At 37.9% G+C, this 23,137-nt stretch overlaps 1 protein-coding gene across 2 annotated transcripts; it reads left to right on the plus strand.

The window, feature by feature from the left end:
- The first annotated feature begins 145 nt into the window (after nucleotides 1–145).
- LOC100367465 (uncharacterized) lies at nucleotides 146–15,907 on the plus strand. Of its 2 annotated transcripts, none has more exons than XM_085501318.1 (11): nucleotides 146–166; nucleotides 2,140–2,177; nucleotides 3,380–3,509; nucleotides 6,420–8,939; nucleotides 9,607–9,864; nucleotides 10,161–10,294; nucleotides 10,580–10,725; nucleotides 11,014–11,108; nucleotides 11,349–11,451; nucleotides 12,029–12,153; nucleotides 12,376–15,907. In XM_085501318.1, the coding sequence occupies exons 1-11, from the start codon at nucleotides 161–163 to the stop codon at nucleotides 13,645–13,647; spliced, it is 4,827 nt and encodes a 1,608-aa protein (XP_085357444.1). In that variant the 5' UTR covers nucleotides 146–160; the 3' UTR covers nucleotides 13,648–15,907. The 2 variants fall into 2 exon arrangements, with proteins under 2 accessions (XP_085357444.1, XP_085357443.1); XM_085501317.1 differs by lacking the exon at nucleotides 146–166 and adding an exon at nucleotides 2,535–2,601 and having other exon boundaries at nucleotides 1,944–2,177.
- Nucleotides 15,908–23,137: the final 7,230 nt, after the last annotated feature.

Genomic DNA, 23,137 nt, shown 5'->3' on the forward strand with positions numbered 1-23,137 from the left:
TAAAAACTAATATTCTATATAGTTATTTCACGAAAATTGATTATACAATGTGAAAACGATAAAAAAATGTGCGTTCCTGGACAGCTTATCTTTACTGCCACAGTGCTTCCACCCCCTTTTGTATGTAGTACTTCGGTCCAGTGTATGTAAGGCACGCTACATGACGGTGAGTGCATTCTGAATATTATTTTCTGATAAAATTTTACAGGGAAAACCTCTGAAAGACTGTGAAAACAGGACAGCAAGGCTTATTTCCCCTGCATTCTTTCCAAAATTGCATAAACCGATGCAGTTTTGGGCGTTGCGGGCGAGCAGCGAGGTTAGCGAACTCGCCGATGCATCGACAAAACAGACAACGCCAGCCCTGGCTGATAAAAAATACGCCGTCGAATACGGTCACTGAGACCAAGGGAAATTCGCCTGTAGTCAGCCTACCCGACAGTTAATTTCACAATCCTGGGAGATCTATGATTTGGGTGGTCGGTTCCTGTTGACAAACTGGCTTATTTTGTTTGGTATAAATAAGTAAACGATTGCGCGACTGAGTCGAAATCAACGATTGGGAAAAATCGTCATAAAATTTACGGCAACAAAAGGGACTTCACTTCCTGTGAATTTCGCGACTTTAGTTTTCCTTAATCGCTTTTAATGTGAAAGAATTTTTCAAGAGGGAAGTCACTCTTTGCTGTTGTATACTATTTCTAGAATTTTAACATTCTTTTCTTAGAGTAGTGTCGTTTCTAGTGGGTTTCAGAGTCACGCGTAATCGGGACGACGCGGATTTTGTTGTAGCTGTATATCGTTTTGCATCGCTCACAAATGCACTGTTTCGACAACCAGCATTTCTCCTGAACGGATATAATGACGGCTCATTCTCGCTGCTCGCCTTTCAATGCCATTTGGGTTTGCATTGCGAAAAGCCGACCCAGCCCAGCCGCCTAATTATAGTCGGGGATAGGCTATGAAACCATGGATCAAGTGCCATATTATTGTACATAATGTATTCATACACGTCACCAGTGTTTATTGCAATTCTGAATTGATGTTCTCTGATTGGCTGGGCTGTTACAAATGACCTCGCTGAACTCAGCATGTATTTACCATTTATGTAGATTTTCACCATACAATAGTGAGAATTTACTTTGCCTCTATCATGTGATTTGCGTTTAAATACCATTCATGCCCGTCTCTGTCAAGTAAATGCCAAACTGTTTTATTGTGAATTAAATGTTGAATGTTGTTAATGATCTACCAAAGCAAGTTGTTGAGATAATTCTGAAATGGCTACTTGCCAAGCATTTGTCAGTTCATGATGTATTGGCATGCGCTCGGCAAATTCCATTGCCTAACTTGGCTGTTTGAAATAGGAAGCTGGAAGTTGTCACTAATGCTCAGCTATTGTTGTAAATTGTCCCTTGCTAATTGGGATGCCAGATGGTACTAATTCAGCAACTGTTGCATTATGATAGATATATTATATGCTAAGCAGTGTGTGTGTGTCTGTGGGTGTGTGCATGCATGCATGCATGCTCGCTCTTTTGAAGCAGTATGTTGCAATGAAACATTTTATTTTCTTTCCTGTGACTAACATGCAGATCCACATTGATCACTTTTGCCTCTAATACAGCCATGGACTGCACATAATGAAAATAAGTTTTTGTGATTGTAAAATAATAAATTCCTAACTTGTATGTTAGTATTTTATTTTCTAACTGCAACTGTTTGGCTGGATTTCACCTTCACTGTTGTGCTATTTTTATGAAAAAGAAATGATTTGGCTGATAGAATATACATCTAGTTTAAAACAGCTTCTACATGATTTAATTAAGCAAGCTGTAATTGATGGTAGTGATATTTTAAACTATCAATTAAGGTAGAATGCTACACGAAAGAAAAAATATTGTCACTTATTTTTACATATTTGATGTATCATGTTACAAAGATAAAGAAGATGAATTAAAAATATAGGGTCACTATACTCGGTTCAGAGAAAATCATTCAATAACATGCCATTAAAATTGTATGTTTTGTCGTTTTTAGGACAATTTATCATTGTTTCCTGTTTTCATGATGGTGATTGCTATAAATACACCAATTTAATATTTATTTCTTACAGAAATTACGTTGTATTATCTGTAGGTCATGGACGATGGCCGTTGTTTATTGGATGTTATAAAGTAAGTGAAGGAATAGTAAATGATGGTATAATTTCTCTGAAAATAAATTGTTAATTATTTACGCTGACATCGTGGCTACTTCCTGCTTTTTAGCCTATAGTATAATGCGAATATTAACTCTGTCCCTAATGATTTCCAACTATTTTACTACTCTGAATTTAAAAAGAAAAGAAAAAAAACTGGCATGCCTGGAAGAGGGATGAATTTATTTACCTACATGCCAAGTTTGTTTTGTATCTGTTTTGTGTTGATAGTAATTAATGCTTCAGCCATGTACACTATACTGAACATGAAATACAAGATTTCTGGGGTATAAGTACTTTGCTGTTATCGACTGCATGACATTTGTTTCTTCAGCAGGGTACCTATATTGACTGGAGCAACCCACTGTAGAGATGAAAGAGTTCCTCTTCGATGTTACCAGGTGTGGATAAATTTAAAAAAATAAACTCGTTTCATCAGCTCCAGTGGAAATTCTAAGCAGGAATTACATACAATTGTAGTTCCCTTTTTTTATAAAATAAGGACAGCATGAGATTCCTAATGATTGCGACAATCCTTCTAACTTTATCATAATTTGTATCTGTTGGTCTTGATAACAATGAAGTACATATGAATGATACATTATTTTCTTACTGTGTTAAGTGCATTTTTGTCTACTGAAAACATAGCAGCCATCTCCCATAAGAATACTTTCATGGGGTGGCGACTCATAGCTCGGAAATCCTGTTACTGCATGTTTGGTGTGTAATGGCAATAACTCAGCTTTCAGTTGTTTGTCTGAAATTTGCCCTGTATTTGCATTGGGTCCTCTCTTGCAACTCTTGGCATGTTATTTACAAGGCATATGCACGCATTTCATAACATCTTGTACTGCTCTGTTGGTTAACTGGAGTATTGTAACTTCTATTCTGCCTATAACACGGATTGAACACAATTTTTGTCTCTTTTAATATTCATTCAGCAGCTGAAAGTTGAGTAGGGGTATGTAAAGTGGGGGTATCATTTGCATGCCACTGGAGGGAGCTGTTTGTGGGTGGATAGAGGGTAGAACATTATAGCTGCAAAGTGTGACATGATTATGCTTTGTGTCGTGGACACAAATATGTTAGACAATTTAGTGAGTCTTCGGTTATCTAAGGCAGTGTTTATGCAACTTTGTTTTGAAACACATTCAATACTTTTTAAATTTTTCATCACAGTGATCCCCAGGCCTTGGATGACTTCCTGAAACAAAATGATGACGCTCTTAGTCAAGAGATAGATGCAGCTCACACATTCAGCAGTGCTACTGTCACTACTCCAACTGCCACCTTCCAGCAGCATAATCAGGTGACTATGCATAAATATTTGTATCATATTGTATTTTAATAGCTGCTGATTTAATTTCAATGAAATTGAGTATCAAGGTGACTTGATTTGACTCTGTGCTTTTTCACTCAGTTTGTACTGACCAAATGTAGAAAATTTCGGCTATCTTTTTAGCTCCGCTGTCGACTTTGTCGAGCGGAGCTTATCATATGAGTGATTGTCCATTTCATGTTGATATCTTCAATTCTCTAATTTTGGTGAATATTTTTGTAATTTTTGGTAAAAAGTGATATTTTCGACTTCTTGTTAAAAACCAATAGTTCAATTGCTTTGATATTACATATATAGATACTACATGTAGACCTTTCTCAGATTTGTTCAATTTGTGATGATATCTTCAATTCTCTAATTTTGGTGAATATTTTTGTCATTTTTGGTAAAAAGTGATATTTTCGACTTCTTGTTAAAAACCAAAAGTGCAATTGCTTTGATATTACATATATAGATACTACATGTAGACCTTTCTCAGATTTGTTCATTTCGTGATGATATCTTCAATTCTCTAATTTTGGTGAATATTTTTGTAATTTTTGGTAAAAAGTGATATTTTCGACTTCTTGTTAAAAACCAATAGTTCAATTGCTTTGATATTACATATATAGATACTACATGTAGACCTTTCTCAGGTTTGTTCAATTTGTGATGATATCTTCAATTCTCTAATTTTGGTGAATATTTTTGTCATTTTTGGTAAAAAGTGATATTTTCGACTTCTTGTTAAAAACCACAAGTCCAATTGCTTTGATAGTATACATATTGTTAATTTTTAGTCCCCGTTTGGACGAAGTCCGAAAACGGGGACTTATAATTCGGTCTCCGTGTGTCTGTGCGTCCGTCCAGAGTCAAATCTCAGAATCCCTTGGACCGATTCTGTTCATTCTTTGCATGTGCCTAGTACTTTATGTGGGACATATGCACATGCAGTGGTTTAGCGATTCGATTCAAAATGGCCGACTGGCAGCCATCTTGTTTTTTGAAAATGTTGTATTTTGGACATGCTTTGTCAGTTTTCATTCAAACTTGGTACATAGATTATACATGTTAGGATACATGTCCATGATGATTTATTTCACAATTGGATCAAAGATGGTCGACTGGTAGCCATCTTGTTTTTTGAAAATATCGTATTTTGGACATTCTTTGTCAGTTTTCATTCAAATTTAGTACATAGATCATACATGTTAGGATACATGTCCCTGACCGTCCGTGAGTTCCTGAGTCTGTCCCTCCGACAGTCCGTGTGTCAGTCTGTCCGTGCGTCAGTCTATCCAACGTCATATTTCAGAATCCTGTGGACTGATTCCGTTCATTCTTTGCATGTGCCTAGTACCTTATGTGGGACATATGCACATGCAGTGGTTTAGCGATTCGATTCAAAATGGCCGACTGGCAGCCATCTTGTTTTTTGAAAATGTTGTATTTTGGACATGCTTTGTCAGTTGTCATTCAAACTTGGTACATAGATTATACATGATAGGATACATGTCCATGACTATTTATTTCGCAATTGGATCAAAGATGGTCGACTGGCAGGCATCTTGTTTTTGTTTTTTTATGCAGTATCTTGGACGTGCTCTGTCAGTTTTCATTCAAATTTGGCACATACATGTACTTTATACATGTTAGGATGCATGTCCATGACAATTTGTTTCAAAATCTGGTCAAGGATGGCCAATTGACAGCCATCTGACTTTTTGGCCTTACTACTATATTTCCACAATTTATGTACCATTTTCATTTGTATTTGGTACATACATCATACATATTCAGTGTGTTTCATAATCAGATCAAAGATGGCTGAATAACGGCTGTTTTTATTTTGGCCATATTACTATGACACGAAACACGTGTTTTGATGTAAATAAACAATCTGTTGTATACGCCACTTGGAACTCAAGTTTCAAGGACACGCTCGCAACAACCCCTCCGCTTTAATATGACGAGCACAAAGAGAACTTAATGGGGACTGTGTCATTTTCAATGACTTGTTTATTAATGATGTCTTCAGTTCTTTAATTGAAATGTGCATTGCTAACAGCGGAGCTATCTCAGCCGATAGGCTGCTTGTTTGCAGAATGTCATGATTTTTTGGAGTTCGTAGTCAGATTTAATGCCAGAGAAGAAAAAGTAATGTCCCATGTAAAAATTCTTGTTAATCACTGTTTTAATTGCCACACCTCTCTAATACTGTTCATGGCAATTTCAAATGCCTTTAAACAGTTTCAAATCAGAGTACTGTAAATCTAAAACATGCCTACACAAACACTGCATTTCATAACTAGAATGAGAGATATGAATTTGATGACGTAATTCTGTCATCCAGCGATTTGTGCAAGTAATTTTACCAGGAAGGACAGATGTTACTTGTCTGTTCTTTCAATTTTCACTTGCTAGATTAAATATGGGGAAGTTTGAGATGCTGTCAGATTACTCTGTTCTACAGTGTTATGGAATCTCCAAACAAATTTATATGTCACTTACTGTGAAATACTTTCAGCTAGAATTAATTTTCACTGTTTGATGAGTTGAACTTTTAAAATAGCAAAAAAGGTATTTTAACTGGATTTTTATATTCGTTCATCCCTTCAGCAAAAATAGCAAAATTAAATTCAAAGTGAGAATAGATGTATTTAGAATATCATTGGAAACATGTTGGCTGAACATCAACAATCGTGTCCACCAAAACATGAACTTCATTTCTCAGCTTTTACCATACGTTGTGGTTGTGGTGATGTAGCTTTCTGTTTAGAAATCATATATTATCTTTTTATCAACATAACGTTAAAATATTATGGCTTTAAGGCTGTATTATTGTGTCAATTCATGTTACTGTACCTAACATGCTGTTATCTTTCTTCTTTTTTTTTTAAGAACATTATTCAAATCCCACAGACTGGGGTTGGGACAGCCCAAGTTGTAACCGTGGCTCAGCCAGGTATACAGCACCAACAACCAGCCAACCTACAGGGGATTATTCAGAACAGTAATGTTAATGGTGCTTTAGCTGCTGGTGTTGGACAGACAGTAATTAATATTGGCAATGTGCAGACACATCCACAAATAACAACACTGCAGAGTAGTGGCGGCAGTGGCAGCGGCAGTCCTCAGCCCCACTCGATAAACACAACAGTTGCTAATAACCTTCCAAGTCAAAATATTTACATTCATCAGAATCCTAATGTTGTAGCAAGCAATGTAGGTCAACCACAGACCTTACAGACGATTACAATTGGAGGAAAAACGTACTTAATTCAACAAGCCGTTGCTACTACCTCAGTACCAAATGTGACAATTCAAAATGTGCGTCAGCAACAAGTGACTTCGAGTAATAATGTGGGACACCAAGTAGTTAATGTTGGTGGAATTGTGTCAAGGAATGTGTTTCCTTTACAGACCTTGGCCACATCACAAAATGTTGGTCAGCTTGGCACAAATACTGCAATCAGAAATGTAGGCGGACATGCTATTGCTGTACAAAACACTTCTACTCCATCCCAGCTAACTACACAGGTCCAAAATGTTGCCCAACAGATTGTACAACAGGCTGCCCTCCAACAGAAACTGGTGCAACAACCAAGTGTTACGAACACTGTGCAATCACCTGGTGGTCAACAGATAACTGCAGCTCAGATGCGATTGCCTCTCGCTGGTCAGGTACAAATCACAAAGACACCAACTCCTATTCAGCCAAAACAGCTTGTCGCAATCAGTCCCAAGACGCATGTGAACATTAGTCCTAAACCTGCTCAACTGAACATAGCATCAAAAGGTCCAATGACAATACAGCCAAGTACTGCTTTGGGAAGTCAGCAAAATAATCTACAAGTCATTCAAAATGCTGGCCTTGCAGCAGCACTTCGGTTGCAGAATCAGGGTAGCCAAGATAAAAATTCTGTTCCTCAGCAGCAGCAGCAGCAGCAGCAGCAACAACAACAACAAAACATTCTTCTTAACAGTCAGGGAGTTCAAATGCAAAGCATTGTGAGAACTATATCTGTTACAAATGTGTTGCAATCAACAAGAAATGCAACTACAAATGCTGGAGCCAACAGACAGCAGTTTCAAACTGCACCCACGGTTGTCACAACTGCAACATTATCAAAACCTGTTATGCATACCAGTCAGAATAATGGAGCGGTTAACCAACAAGCACTTACAGTTGCTCAGCAAATCCAGAATCAGGCACAACAACAAAAACTACAACAACAAAACTTACAGAAACCGTTACAGGGATTGAATGTTGCCCAGCTTCTTACGCAATCAAATATTCAACCCAAACCCGTACATGAATTGCAGCAGCAGCAGCAGCAGCAGCAGCAGCAGCAGCAACAACAACAACAAACACAGACTATGCAACAACAGGCACAAGTAGGAAATGTGTCCTCTTCACAATCTCCACAACCTCCTGTTGCTGTTGTTCAACCTCAGCCTCCATTACATCAAACAGGAACCTCAAGTATTCAGCAGCAGCAGCAACAGTCTGGGCAAATCCAGGTAAATCCTAATTTTCAACAGATCATTCAGAAAAGAGAACAGCAGCAGCAGCGTCTTTACCAGCAAGCTCTGAAAATCCAAAAAGAAAAACAACAACAAGGACAATTACAGTTCCAACCCCAGCAACAAGTCCAACAAATTCAAATGCAGAATGTGCAAGCGTCAAACACTGCCGTATCAAACGCTGTAACATTACAAACTGTTGTTCCAATGCAACAACCCCAGAATCAAAGTACTGTGGTTATGACACAGCCTAATGTGCAATTACAACAACAGCAGCAGCAGCAGTCCCAACCACCACAGCAATTGCCTCAAAAGCTTCAAATACCTTTACAACTCCAGCAGGATCAGTTGCCGCAACCAATACTTCAGCAACCCCAACAACCAGGAAAACCTGCTGTTTATCATCTAAGTTTGACTCCTCAACAGAGAGTTCATGTACAAACTAATATCCAAAACCAAATTAAACAACTTCTTAGTGTTCAGAACCCAACCCCACAACAAAAACAAGTACTGCAACAGTTGACAGTTCTGCAGCAGAGGATATCTGCTCAACTACAGAAACAGTCTGGTGCAACAGTCCAAACTACAAGCAGTGGAGGTGCTGTCATAACGACGACAACGACAGCAGCAGCAGCACCGCCACAGCAGTCGCAACCTCATTTAACAAAATTGCTACAAACAACACAAGTTGGTGTAGCCCAGCCAGTGCCAACAAAGCAGTCTCCGCTTGTGATTAGAACTGTTTCTCATGCAACCCCAACATCAACTATTAACACTTCTCAGCCTGAGAAATTACAAATAAGCTTGTCGAGAGCTCCAGTAGGTACTCAAGCAGCTACTGTAGTCACGTCTACTGTTCATGCAACACCAGTTACAACTTTACAAACTAACAAAGTAAGTTTTTTTTATGACAAATTTAATTATTCTGTGCTGTTAATCAACATTTTTTTTACCCCCTTCAGCAGTTTCAAATCTCGGCATACTATCTAGGTTGTGTACACAAGCACGAATTAGTCTTGCATTAATAAAATCTGCTCAAAAATACAATGACTATTACCTATACCAGATGGTACTTAGTATAATGATGATACTCAGGTTATAAAAACAAAATTAAAGCTGCAAGCAGCGTAGCAGTGGTCAAAACATGGGCTTTACTGCATGTGAAATCAAATTGGTCGTCATGGCTACTAACAAAAATAACATTTTTTGATGGACACATTATGTAATGTGAATAACCTTAACAATTAATTAAAAATTTAGTTCATATCGTACTAGGTTGCACTATTTTTGTTGCACAAAATGCAAATATGGTTAAGCTAATATCTGCATAAATATACAAAACTAGGACTTATTCTTCTGATCATGCATGTACATGTAGGAAACATGGTAGCAAATATTTCTAGTAACTGATGTGTTGCATGTGGACCATATATTTGTCCATATTTCTTGATGAATATGTTAATCAAGCCACATGTTGATAACAGATAAACAATTACCAGCCGGCTTGTTCACATTATTCAACTTAAATTTAACTCTTTTTTTACGTTTCTGATTCTTATAGACTGGCAGTCAGCAAATAATAACCCTGACACCTCAACAAAAACTTACAGTGAAGCAAATCCAAGAACAGCTAAAAAATATGACTCCCGAAAAGCAACAGCAATTCCTGAAACATCCACAGGCTCTTTTACTAATACAGGCTCAGAATAACTTAGCAGGACAGCAAGCTAACACAGTAGTTACAACTCAGTCTGGTACAGCAGTTACAGTGGTGAGGCAACAGCCTACGTTGGCTGCAAAGATCCCAATTCAAATAACAGTAAGGAGTTGCCGTTTTTTCTATTCTATGATAATCAAATTCCCTCTGATGTATTTATGAGTGATAATTATAATTAAATGGTCAAGAATTTCATAAATTGTACAGGACTTTCTTTAGAAGGCAGCTGGTAAGCTAATTTGTTCTCCACTCTCATCCTACTTTTCTGAATACTTGTATCAAGGTTACCAACCAGGCAGTACTGGAATGTGTACATTAAATATAATTAGTTTTATAGGTTTGATGTGAAAGCCACGATTATTCTCTATATTGAATTGTGCTTCTTTATGTTATTGCAGCAAGTTGGTAAAGGAATCAACCAGATCAAAGCATTAGCACCTGCTCTACTCACTCAAACATTACAGAAGCAGCAACAGTTACAAATTCGGGGAATAAAAAGACCAGCAGAAACTCCATTAAAAAGGGAATCTTTGTAAGTCTTAGTTTTTATCATTCTTACTCATTGCCATAGTGCCAATAACATTGTCAAATGCGCATTCAGGTTGGCCTTGTTGCTGTCATTGTCATTAACCCTAATTGTACCAGCCCCATATAGGTTGGGCTTGGTACGATTAGGGTTAAATTATACTGTTGCAATTACGAATTATGTTAGTGTGGTGATGCCATTGAACATGCAATACTAGTGTAAATAGCGTCATGTGAAACACCTGAAATTTAACTTGGCACATAAATAATTTTTATAATATATTTTTTCTAGAATTTTGGAACAGCTTGCAGAGAACCAAAACTCGGTATTACTTCCAGACTGTTCCACTTTTAAGTCCAGTAAGGAAGCTATAGAGAGATTAATGAAGTATCATGTTACTAGTGACACTGGACCCACAAAACAAAAGATAGCTAGAGGTACGTATTAACTGAATTTAGTTTGACAGAAGTTAATGGTATGTACACCTGGTACAGCCATTAAGTGCAAGATGGTTTCCCAACTTTAAATATGTTGGTCATTACAGATAATCTAGGACTTGCAGTATAAAGTAGTAGCACTAAAGACCTACAGTCCCACTGTTTGATGTATACAATGCATGTAAAGTACATGGTTTGTTTATGCTGCACAACGACTGTAGTGCTTTAAAATATCCTGATTTGGCCCTAGATTACTAATTGACATAATCTAATGTGATAAATTTCCAGCTGATGAGATATTTGAGACTGTATCAGAACAACTTCTCGACAAAATGGATAAAATGCTTCGAAAGTACAGACTGTTGCTGTTTGATGAATCTCAGGTAAGTATGTTTTGTTATTTTGAACCCTTGTGCTCTTTTCTTTGTATGGAATACATTGATATTATGCTCTAAGTTCCAAGTTCAAAGTTTTATTCCTCTCTATTATTATATGCAGAAAATTTACCTTGTTTATCTAAAGATTACCCTGAGTGATGTTTTGGATAATGAGTTATATTTTAGAAAATTACCAGAACCAAACAAACATTTGCAATAAATGTATCTGTGATAATTTGTTTTCAGAGGGAACAACCGTCTGCAGAGATGGTAATGATAGAAAGAATGTTCATTAACGATGAAAAATTGCTCCTACAACAAGAGAAGTTGACTGCATTAGAAAAACATGGTAGGTTTATGATCACTGGATTGTTATTTAAAACCAAAGTCTTGGGAAAGTGAAAGGAAAGCGCTAGTAGTGGCAGCATTGATCGTTATTCCATTTTTCACTGGCTTTTTAATGTCACTAATAAACAACATCCGCTAAATCAAATCTGCCAGTATGTGAACATGTAAAATTACATTAGAAGTCATTTGTGATAATAATGCTTTTTATACTGCCTTATAGGCCGTCACACTTGTTTACATTTTGTGTGTGCAATGACTGGTTGACAAGAACAGCGTTTTTCACTGATGTTGTTTTCAAATATACATGTACGAGTTCCTGTAATAAAATAACTTGCGGACAAAGTTGTCAGAGCAGCAAATTGTTAGCTAGTGCTGATCATTGAGATATTTGTTAGCACACATTCACATGTTGGTTGGCAAAAGTGACACCACAGTGCTACTATACTAGACTAGGCGCCTCAACAGGATACAAAAAAAGAATGCAATCTACTCTGTTGAGTTATCTTATTCCTATACAGCTGGTATTATGTTGTGTAGTCAGAATTTCCGCTGTTAATTTCAATATTTTCTTATTGCAGGTATTGGCAAATCTACTGTAACTCCAATTTCAACTTTGTCAGCAACGACAGTAACTGTCACCACCACCACCACTACCACACCTATAACATTGGGGATAGGAACTGCAACTACTGCATATCTGCAGGTAAGGATGATTTGATTATATTTGCTCTGAATTTATCCCGTGTCTGTTTAGGTTATGATGTTGCGAGTGTATCATAATTTATTTTCTCTTCATGCTGGTCTGTTGATAGATAAAAAAGCAAATGAGACATGTTTTGATTAAAAGATGAGATGAATTTCAAAGCAATAATCTTACATTTTTGCTTATCATTGCTTATATATATTTTCAATTTTATCTTCCTAGGCAGCTAAACCATTCACTGTGCAGTCTTCAATAATGCCACAAACTGTTGTATCGTCCTTCTCCTCTCCAATTACACTTGGTGCTGTAGTGACTCCAACCTCAGCTAGTGTACAAGTAGTGCAATCTGTCAGTTCTGCCTTTGCTATGTCGTCTGTACCATCAACCGTCACATCAAGTCCTTTGATTTTACAGTCTTCTACAGCATCAGTGAAGTCAACACCGGCAGTGCTTTCACCTGTTGTGTCGACGTTAGCATTTCCAGCACACATGTCTATTTCAAACATTCAAAATCCAGTTTCATCTGTGGCTACTTCGAACAATTATCATCCAGTTTCATCTGTGGCTTCTGCGAACATTTCTACTGCTGTTGTGTCATCAGTGTCACAGACTGTTTCAAGTGCAATAAACATGTTGTCATCGCAGCTTAGTAGCATTTCAAATGTTGCAACAAGCAGTAACTCTTTGACACTAGAAAGTCCAGTCTCTACGGAAGTGGACCTTCATCCTGTTCTCCAAAATCCAAAATCTCCACCGAAAGTAAAGCTTAAGCTGGAACCTGATTCTTCTGAGTTGGAGGGGATGATAGCCAATACGTTGTGCCCTCCAAGTTTTGAAATGATTGACATTGAAGCTATGTCTCCTGTGGAGACAGATTTTGTTAATGATACAGAGGACCAAGTTGCTGATATGCTTAGTAGGAGTTTAGGAAATGGTGCTTTGGATAATAATAAAGATTCAAGCATTGTTGATGACGTCTTTGACTTCGATACTGATAAGTTTGATGAACCTCCACAGATTACCTTTCCTAAGCCTTCATTGTTGCCAACTTTCAAGCCAGAGGCAGATAGTGATGGTTATTCTGACGGAATTCTGACAAGTCCCGCCCCTGAACTGTTGAATGAGCAAATGCAAAGTGCAATAAGTAGTATCTTAGACTTACAAAGGCCACCCAGCCCTGATTTTACACCCCATATGTTGTCAGTCACATCTGCTGTAACTTCTGCTGATGATTCCATGGAAGAGGTAGCAGCTGTTGAAAACTTGCTGCACGAGTCGGATGACCAGATTGATGATCCCTTTGGTATGTCAATGACTAGTGATGTAATGAACAACTATGGCCATGTAATGCCGGACAATTTTATGGACGATGATGATAATAATACGGGTATTAATAGAACAGAAGAAGAGCAGTCTGTGGAAAACTTGCTAGCTGAAAATATGCAAAGTGCTGATCCCATGCTTGAAGAAGCTGTCAATAGTATTCTGATGTGATTTACACTTTTACATTGGTGTACACAACAACACTTTCTGTCAGTTAAGACAATATTAACACAAATGTGCACAAAGCCATATTTGAATAATATTTGTATCTCATTCCGCCTCCAAGCTTGAATATTTGAGGTCTAAATTTGGTCTAAAATAAATGTAAATTTCAAAAATTACATCATTCAGGCCACATTTTCATTTGCTCTTTGAGTTGTACAATTGCCAGATATCAAAAATGTTGCATTGCTTCTAACGAAATAGATATATTTTCACACTTGATTTATTTACTGGTGTTCTACCTTGAAACTCCACTTTCCCAAAATTCAGCGGTGTCAACTTGGATTTGGCTGCCTGAGTTGATAACCAGAGTATAATTTATATTTGTGTGTATGACTTATTTTACACACCTATTTTACACTGTTTTAATTTTGACAGCTGCTTTTCTTTATTTTTCTACTTTTGTACCTGTGTAAGCGTAACTGATGCTGTGCAGACCACTTGAGTGTTGCAAGTAAGAGAAAATGCTTCACCACCTCATCATTAAAAAAACAGGAATCCACTGCAGTGCTTGTACTTCAGAAGCAATTTGTCTTAATTAACAATGAGTTTGTCCTTGTGTACTTTGATATTTCCTGTACCATATTTGCTCTATTAGAAGCACATCTCCAAATCTAAAGTGCATGTATTATATACTGGATCATTCAAACATGACTTGCTAGGAGCATAAACACCTGTCATTTACATGCACATTACTAATAAAGCAAATATGGTTTTATTCTATAATGCAATTTTATCAATTTTTGTTTGGATTTGGCCTTTCAATTGAGTCAGTGACATACTTATACATAATAGGGAGGCAAGTAGATAGGGCTAGAACTCTGCGCTACTAATTACTATTTCGATGCGACTCACTACATGACCTGTCAACTCAGAAGTTCTACCACTTATTGTTTTTTTAAATCAACTCTGACATTCCCAAAAACAAAATACTGTTTTCAATAAATACTTTGTTGAAAATACTGTTGCTTTAAAATGCAGTTGGATTCCTGTTGCTCACTAATGATAGTGTTTGGTGCGCATGTTACCGTAATTATTCAGTGAAGCATTTTCTAGAAATGTTTCAAGTGGTTCCCCAGCTATTTTTCTCGAATACTGCCAGAAAGCTATTGTCTATTTCGCATCATTTGAATATTGTGCATAACAAAATAGGATTCCATTAGAGCTTCTCATTCTCTGTGTGGGCTATAAAAAAAAAGTTCATATTAGCATATTTGAATCTACTACTAAAAACACTGTTCTGACAATCAAGTTTGAAAGCTGTAGCACATTCCGTAATATCTGTGGGACAGATTGACCAATAATAACAACCTTGAAAGAACCGGCCTGCTATGCCTTGAAAAGCCTTCCTGATAGGCTGTTAAAGATCAAGAGTATACAGAAAACAGTTTGTAAATTTTAATTGCTTGACTAGCATAGCCGACGGTTAACTATGCCAAAGAAAACAAATCAGTACGATTTGTTCTGAATTGTGATGTTAGGACAACCAAGCTTGTATATATTTCTTTGATATAAGTTTATATATTTCCTGAAGGTGTGTAGTTTTGATACTGTGAGTCCAAGTAATGTATTTGTATTGTAACGCGAGATAATTATTGTTCCAGATTGTTTATATTCTATTTAAACCTTTAATACTTAAGATAAAGAATACAATTATTTCTCTTCCAGAAATGAAATGCCAACCCAATGATGTTTACGTAAATGTGAGAATATTTTAAGTTTATATTTCTACGTCTTAACAGTGTGTGAATTTCTCCTTGTACAGCAATATATATATATATCACACTCCAGAACTTGCCACGTTTCTTTTTTTGTTTTTCAAATAGTCATTTTCTAATTGTAAACATGCTGAGGTTTGAATTTGTTTCCGTTGATTTTTGTCAGTCTAATTTATTTATTTATGATCCCGCTGCTATGTCTAGTCACTCAAAGCAATGTCTTGCGTTTCAAGTGCTCCTTCTTTATTTATTTATTGTTATAATCTTAATTCTCTGTGTTTTTTGCTTGAAGCAGAGTGGCAGAGTGCTTGTTATACAAGCTGTGTACTGCATCGACCAACCTTCATGTGAAACCTCCAACTTCAGCATGCTTCAGTTATGTATGCCATGGGTTTTTTTTTTTTTTGGCACACAAGTTAATTTATTACAATTAAATAAACCATAAATGTAAAAAGATTTCACACTTTGAATATAAACCTGGATACAATCTATGTATGTGTGGGTGTTGTTACTTTTAGTCTTGCATGCATGTATTGTGTGGTTATCACATATGCATTTGCTTGTAGAACTGATTAATACAGTGACATCATGGAATATTATCCACAAAGCCAAGGAGAATAGATAATACTAGTTCATGTCACCGTAAGTACTCTGATATCAAAATAAGCATAATTCTGATTTTACAGAACTTTGCTCACGAATCGTATGTTAAATGGCATACAAAAAAATGACGTGTAACAATGCAGTTTATGGAATGATGTTTGCATATGATAATTCCATCTGACACCTCGCAAAGCATAAAACCGCACCTAGTGTTCATTGATCTACGAAAAAAGGTCTCCAGGTCATCTCTTGGACAAACATTTGTACGTCGTGTGCACTAGCACCTTGTTGTACAACTGTGATCCGCTTAATAACTTTTAGAAAATCACTGATCAATTTTAACTTGTTTCCCCTTGTTGCTACCTTAAAGGGCGGTAGTCGCCGCACCATGCATGCACAAGAAATATGGGTCTCGTTCAAACAAAGATGGCGACTTTGATTGTTGCGCAGATCAACGAGCACAAACTGAGATGTTGCCAAGTTATAATTAGGTATGTTTTTAGGTGATTGGAAGGTATCAAAGGAGTCGCCGACTGTAATTAGTGCAAGCTGCGCTCAGATCAAACCTCATACTTGAGATTTATATTAGAACACGCAGCGCGACGACCACTGCCCTTTAATCACAATTATTAAAATCATAAGTTCTTAAATACAGGCCTTGTTGCTGTATTTCGCCTTATTGTGTTGAAACAAACTGGCGAGTGAGAAAGCGAAGACCTCGTTGGCATTCTTTGCGACTACAAGAAATACAGTTTATGTTAGCTATATTGACTGAAAACAAATTGTATTGTTGTAAAAAAACCTCAACAACATCCCTTCCAAAAAACACGACTGCATATGCGTGTTTGAACGCCAGTGTCCACCCCGTTCTTAATATGGTATACAAATACAGAAAGCATGGCAGAGACCATCGGACTCAATTTGTAGTGTGGATGAGTAGTTCAGTCATTTGTTTTCATACTTGTAGTCGTCGCACTGCGCCCTGTTTGATATGGGACTCATAGCGACGTATACAACGCGTGGAAAATACATTGTTTATTTACATGAAATTCGAACACGTGCTGTGCGACGACGACCACCAGCAAATTATAAGGGTTCGATTTGATTCTCGTATACATTGTGCTCTACTTATGTAACCTGCCATGGAGTTCAATATGTATGATATAAATGAACAATAACAAGTATTGTTTCTGTTTGTTTCAATTGAGTAATAGAAATTGTAGCTCCTGATCGATTTATAAAATCATTGTCAGACTTGCATTTTCTCTGGCTACTTATAAATATTTAAAATTCAAATATTTGTGTCCAAAAATTTGTCTCACTGCCCCATTTTTTTGGAAAAACAAGAAACATTTTTCGCGAAGTCTTAGCATTGGTTAGTACAATCTGTACCCATTGCCCCTATTTTTTTTTATATTTTTCTTGTTTGCTGTTTATTATTTTATAGGAGACGGACGCCCTCCCAGTAAAATAAAGCAAATGCCGCATTGACTTACAGCGCCCTCTATCGCAGGTAATGGAGCATGCGTTTGTTTAAAAGTTGGAGCATAGTCAGTGACCATGGTTGGAGTGACTCGTATTAAAAGAGAATAAACAATTGTAAATCACATCAAATCTTTACGACAAAAAAAACTTGTAGTATTTGCCTTATAATTCGCCTGGTTTTCCAATTGATTTATTGAATCTGGGATACTCTGATATAAAGGAGTTTGTCGCCAGTCCATACACTTGACACGTTGGAATCCCTGGCCCATCCTGATAGCCAAAATAGAAACAGGAAGTATAGATTCAGTGGTGTTAGTTGGTGCAGGTAAGTGATTGCACGCTGACAATAGCATTAAAGAAGCAATGTGTATAATAACTATGAATATTTCCAAGCATGTGTTATTATATATATTACATCTTGATAAGTAGAGCATGTTTTATCATAAAATAAAATTAAGTTTGTAATAGACGACGATATTCGTAAAAAAAAACGAGGCAATTCTGTACATCCTCTTCACTAGACAACAACTGCTCAGATTGCGAAAGTCATGAATAAGAACGTATACTGCCCTCTATAATATGCATACAAATAAACAACAAATGTTGACACTAGATGGCAGTCTAAGTTGGACTGACTGCTGGATTCTGTTCTGGGACTCGTAGTAAACTTGCTTGATTCTTCGACGGAAGGTAGTTATGTGTACTTTCCATGATTCTTCTTTTTGTCAACGTCAATGGTGACCAAGCAAGCTTACAAAATTTCACTGATTTTGTTTTCTACTGGAAATAATCTATTATAATGTTGTAATACATTATTACCGATTATACCAATTATACATTGTTTGTATACATCGTGACGAAATTCAAACACGCACGGCACGACGACCGCTATGGCGTTAGATTTGAATGACGTCAATGAACTTGAGATTAATGTATAAGCTTTCTCAAACATGAACATTCAAAGAATTTATCGAAATTATTTTGTCTATTGTTGGTGTAAGAAAAACAAAAAAACAAGTTGGGGGTCATTAATTATTTTCGAGAAAATTGTGGTCATGATTAAGGTGATGGTGTATCCATAGACCGACTTAATAACCGAACATAACCGTCGCTTTGAATGACATTGCTTCACGTACTTTAACGTCATTTTGACGTCACAGAAGCGCATTAACACTAGAGGGCGTAATTTACAGGAAAGGTGTATTATTCACGAAGTCGACAAACAAAAAGTAAATACCGGCTATACAGTGACTTGTTCGGCTGTCAGTTAAGTTTGAATAAAACCTGCGATGAACTCGTTGATTGGTTAGTGGATTCGATTGCCGTTGAAATTCATAAGTATTTATTAAAATGAAAGAATTGGTTTTATTGTGTCTGAAGTGTTGGTAAACAGATGCAATCGTAACAAATTTCATTGGCGGAACCCACACAATCACATCGTTGGGATTAAAGCGCGGTGGTCGTCGCGCAACGCGTGTTCGAATTTCATGTAAATAAACAGAGTATTTTACTCGTGTTGTATAGGTCGCTATGAGTCCCATATCGAACAGGACGCGGCGCGACGACTGCCGCCCTTTAACTGTACACAAAAGCGCCACCAGTCGCCGCGCAGAACGCGTTCGAAATTCATGTAAATAAACAATGTATTTTACAAACTTCGTACACATCCCATGGGACCCACACCGAACACGACGCAGTACGATGGCTATGGCGCTTTGTCAATACCTCAAAAGCAAGCGAAAATCATGATGAAAGACAATTTGTGGTTTATATTTACGCACCCGTCCATTACAATGTGAATACGCCAACATAATAGGTCAATAAAATAGCGCGCCCCATCAGAAACAAATGTTGTAACATTCTTGTGTACATGCAGATATTATTTGTTAAGACACGGATCTGTTCTTCTCTCTGTGTTATCATTCTATGGGGTGCTTTATTATGCAAAGCAGTGGCTTTGTCCCACAAGGTCGTCTATAAAACTGTTGCCAATAGTAGCGCATGCCCCTACTGACCACATCACATAAATAATCCAAACTTCCAATTTAAAAGGGTTGTTTCAACTATTACATAATGTGTGTGAGTGTGCTTAAAACACGTTCCGAGGATGTGATACGTTCATTGCCATCTTAGCGTGTTCGCGGGGCAGGGATGTTTAGTAGATTCGACCCCGTTCGATTTCTCAAGCCAGTATTAAACATTTACCACAGAGAGGAGAATGACAACCTATCGGATGGACAAGAAAACGACTGCCGGCTCATGTACTGATTAGCCCCCTGTGCACGTTAACAATCCACAGTGACATCTTCGCAAAGAGTAGTGGATTTACCACACTGCAGGATCGCGGTCCCTTTCTCCCGTATAAAACATCGGAGGAGTGCGGGGGGGGGGTAGAACTGTAATTGGATTCTTTACCTGTTGATCCGAGTATATAATATAAATAAAACGGATCTCATATTTCATATTTGTCGTGACAGCGATTGATGCATACTTGGCGAAACACATATACATATTGGAAGCTTAATTCACATGCTAACTACTGATATGTTAAAGATATGAGCGACGCACGTACAATCGTTTGACATTGCATTCACAGTCAAACCTGTGTTAGTGGCCACCTTTATATAAAGACCACCTGTCTATAGTGACCAGTTTTAGGCAGTTCCATGGCATAATGTATGAGCTACCTGTGTATAAAGACCAGTTTTAGGCAGTCCCAAGGTATAATGTATGGGCTATTTGTGTATAAAGACCACATGCCTATATTGACCTGTTTTAGGCAGTCCCAAGGTATAATGTATCGGTTATTTGTGTATAAAGACAACATGCCTATAGTGACCTGTTTTAGGCAGTCCCAAGGTATAATGTATGGGCTACCTGTGTATAAAGACCGCCTGCCCATAGTGACTAGTTTTAGGCAGTTCCAAGGCATAATGTACGAGCTACCTGTGTATAAAGACCACCTGTCTTTAGTGACCACTCTTAGGTAGTCCCAAGGCATAATGAATGGGCTACCTGTGTATAAAGACCACCTGCCCATAGTGACTAGTTTTAGGCAGTTCCATGGCATAATGTATGGGCTACCTGTGTATAATGACCACCTGCCTATAGTGACCAGTTTTAGGCTGTCCCAAGGTATAATGTGGACCAGGTGGTTGGTTGTAGAAGAATGTGGACCCGGTGGTTGTCCATGGAATGATGTGAACCCGATGGCTATCTGGTCAGATGGTTGTCTGTGGAAGGATGCGGATCAGATGGTTGTCTGTGGAAGGATATGAACCAGGTGGTTGGCTGCAGAAGGATGTGAACTAGGTTGTTGTCTGTGGAAAGAAGTGGACCAGATGGTTGAATGTGGACAAAATGTGGACCAGGTGGTTGGCTGTAAAAGGATTTGAACCAGTTGGTTGGCTGTTGAATAATGTTGACCATGTGATTGACTATGGAATAATATGAATGAGGTGGTTGTGTGTAGGAGCATGTAAACCAGGAGATTGGCTGTGGAAAAATATGAAACAGATAGTTGGCTGCTGAAAGATACAGACCCAGTGGTTGGCTGTAGAAGGATTTGGACCATGTGGCTACCTGTGTAAGTATGTGAACGATGTTGTTTTCTGTGGAAGGATGTGGATAAGGTGGTTGTATGTCAAGAGATGTGGACAAGGTGGTTGAATGTCAAGGGATGTGGACAAGGTGGTTGTATGTCAAGGGATGTGGACAAGGTGGTTGTATGTCAAGGGATGTGGACAAGGTGGTTGTTTGTCAATGGATGTGGACAAGGTGGTTGTTTGTCAAGGGATGTGGACAAGGTGGTTGTATGTCAAGGTATGTGGACAAGGTGGTTGTATGTCAAGGGATGTGGACAAGCTGGTTGTATGCCAAGGGATGTGGACAAGGTGGTTGTATGTCAAGGGATGTGGACAAGCTGGTTGTATGTCAAGGGATGTGGACAAGGTGGTTGTATGACAAGGGATGTGGACAAGGTGGTTGTATGTCAAGGGATGTGGACAAGGTGGTTGTATGTCAAGGGATGTGGACAAGGTGGTTGTATGTCAAGGGATGTGAACAAGCTGGTTGTATATCAAGGGATGTGGACAAGGTAGTTGAATGTCAAGGGATGTGGTCAAGGCGGTTTGTTGTGAAAGTCTGTAGACCAGATGGTTGTCTACAGAAGGGTGGGGACCAGGAGGGCTCGGTGTGGAGGGAACTGAAATGCTAGAGTTTAGACAAGTACGGGTGGCTATTGAAGAGTGATTGAACCTGACTGTGGAAATTATAGATCTGTTAACAAAAGTCATTTGGAGGAATTTAGTAGTCCAAGAACACAAAACAAACAACAAAAACAACAATCTACAAGAACAAAATAACCAACACTACACAACAGTAAAAAAGATAAGTAAACCTCATGGTATACATAAAGTGATGCCTGGTGTTATTCTGCCCTAAAGGTGGCGCCCATTATGTATCATTCAGAATGATAATCAAATGGTGATAGGTGACATTAATGCCATCTGAGATTTATTTAACCAAAAGCACTTTATATTTGCAATGAATATTGAAACAATGACATTTGTGTAGTTTGACTGATTATTATGATAAGTGTAAAAATAAACACAAAAATCACGTTGTGTATGATAACTTTCATTGTGAGACCCTGTTCGAACAAAGTCTGAAAACTGGGACTTGCTGATTGATCTCCATGCATACATCCCCACCTGTATCTTGGACACCTCTCGGCCAATCATCTACATACGCATACATCATTTGTTTCATGATCTGATCAAAATAGCGAAATTACGACTTTCTTCAAAATCATCAAAATTAAGTATCTGGAACCAGATTTGGTACATACCCTGGGCATTATGGGACCTTGATTCTGTCATTCTGTTTTTCACATCAGATTCAAAATGGTCGAACTACAGACAACTAAATTAGGCATGTCACAAATATTAGGACATGACTTGAGGGATGTACTTATTTGTCGTGGTTTCAAATTTTAATATAGTTGGGTCTTTTGATTATGAACAAATGATTTCTAAGATTTCACTTTGTTGGGCGATGGATTTGGAGCTGCCCCAAATGATTGTGGGTAGATATGCAAAAGCAGGATGGCACGGGCAATACATAAAATGAAGAATATGCATGTTCCACACAGACTTCTGAACACAGTTCTAATCAAACAATGTGCGAACTCATTATTCTGCAAAGGCGTTGGTTTGGCCCATAATCCTTGCTGGGCCAGTGGCGTTATCTGGGTCAGTGAAGCTGGTTGCATGGTAGACAATTCCATAAGCTCTGAATGTGTCAGAAGAGATTGCTGGGTCAGGGGTGTAAGCTATAGCCCAGTAGAGTTTGTTGCATGGGGACAATTCCATAAGCTTTGAATGTGTCAGAAGAGATTGCTGGGTCAGGGGTGTAAGCTATAGCCCAGTAGAGTTGGTTGCATGGGTACAATTCTATAAGCTCTGAATGTGTCAGAAGAGATTGCTGGGTCAGGGGTGTAAGCTATAGCCCAGTAGAGTTGGTTGCTTGGGTACAATTCTATAAGCTCTGAATGTGTCAGAAGAGATTGCTGGGTCAGGGGTGTAAGCTATAGCCCAGTAGAGTTGGTTGCATGGGTATAATTATATAAGCTC

This window comes from Saccoglossus kowalevskii, chromosome 7, assembly GCF_978046115.1.
Source record: "Saccoglossus kowalevskii chromosome 7, keSacKowa6.1, whole genome shotgun sequence".
In the NCBI taxonomy this organism is placed as follows: domain Eukaryota; kingdom Metazoa; phylum Hemichordata; class Enteropneusta; family Harrimaniidae; genus Saccoglossus; species Saccoglossus kowalevskii.

Excerpts from the sequence above, each read along its gene's own strand:
- LOC100367465 (XM_085501318.1), top strand. Across the intron at positions 8,940-9,606 it reads CAACTTTACAAACTAACAAA|ACTGGCAGTCAGCAAATAAT; the intron begins GTAAGTTTTTTT and ends TGATTCTTATAG. Across the intron at positions 11,109-11,348 it reads TGCTGTTTGATGAATCTCAG|AGGGAACAACCGTCTGCAGA; the intron begins GTAAGTATGTTT and ends ATTTGTTTTCAG.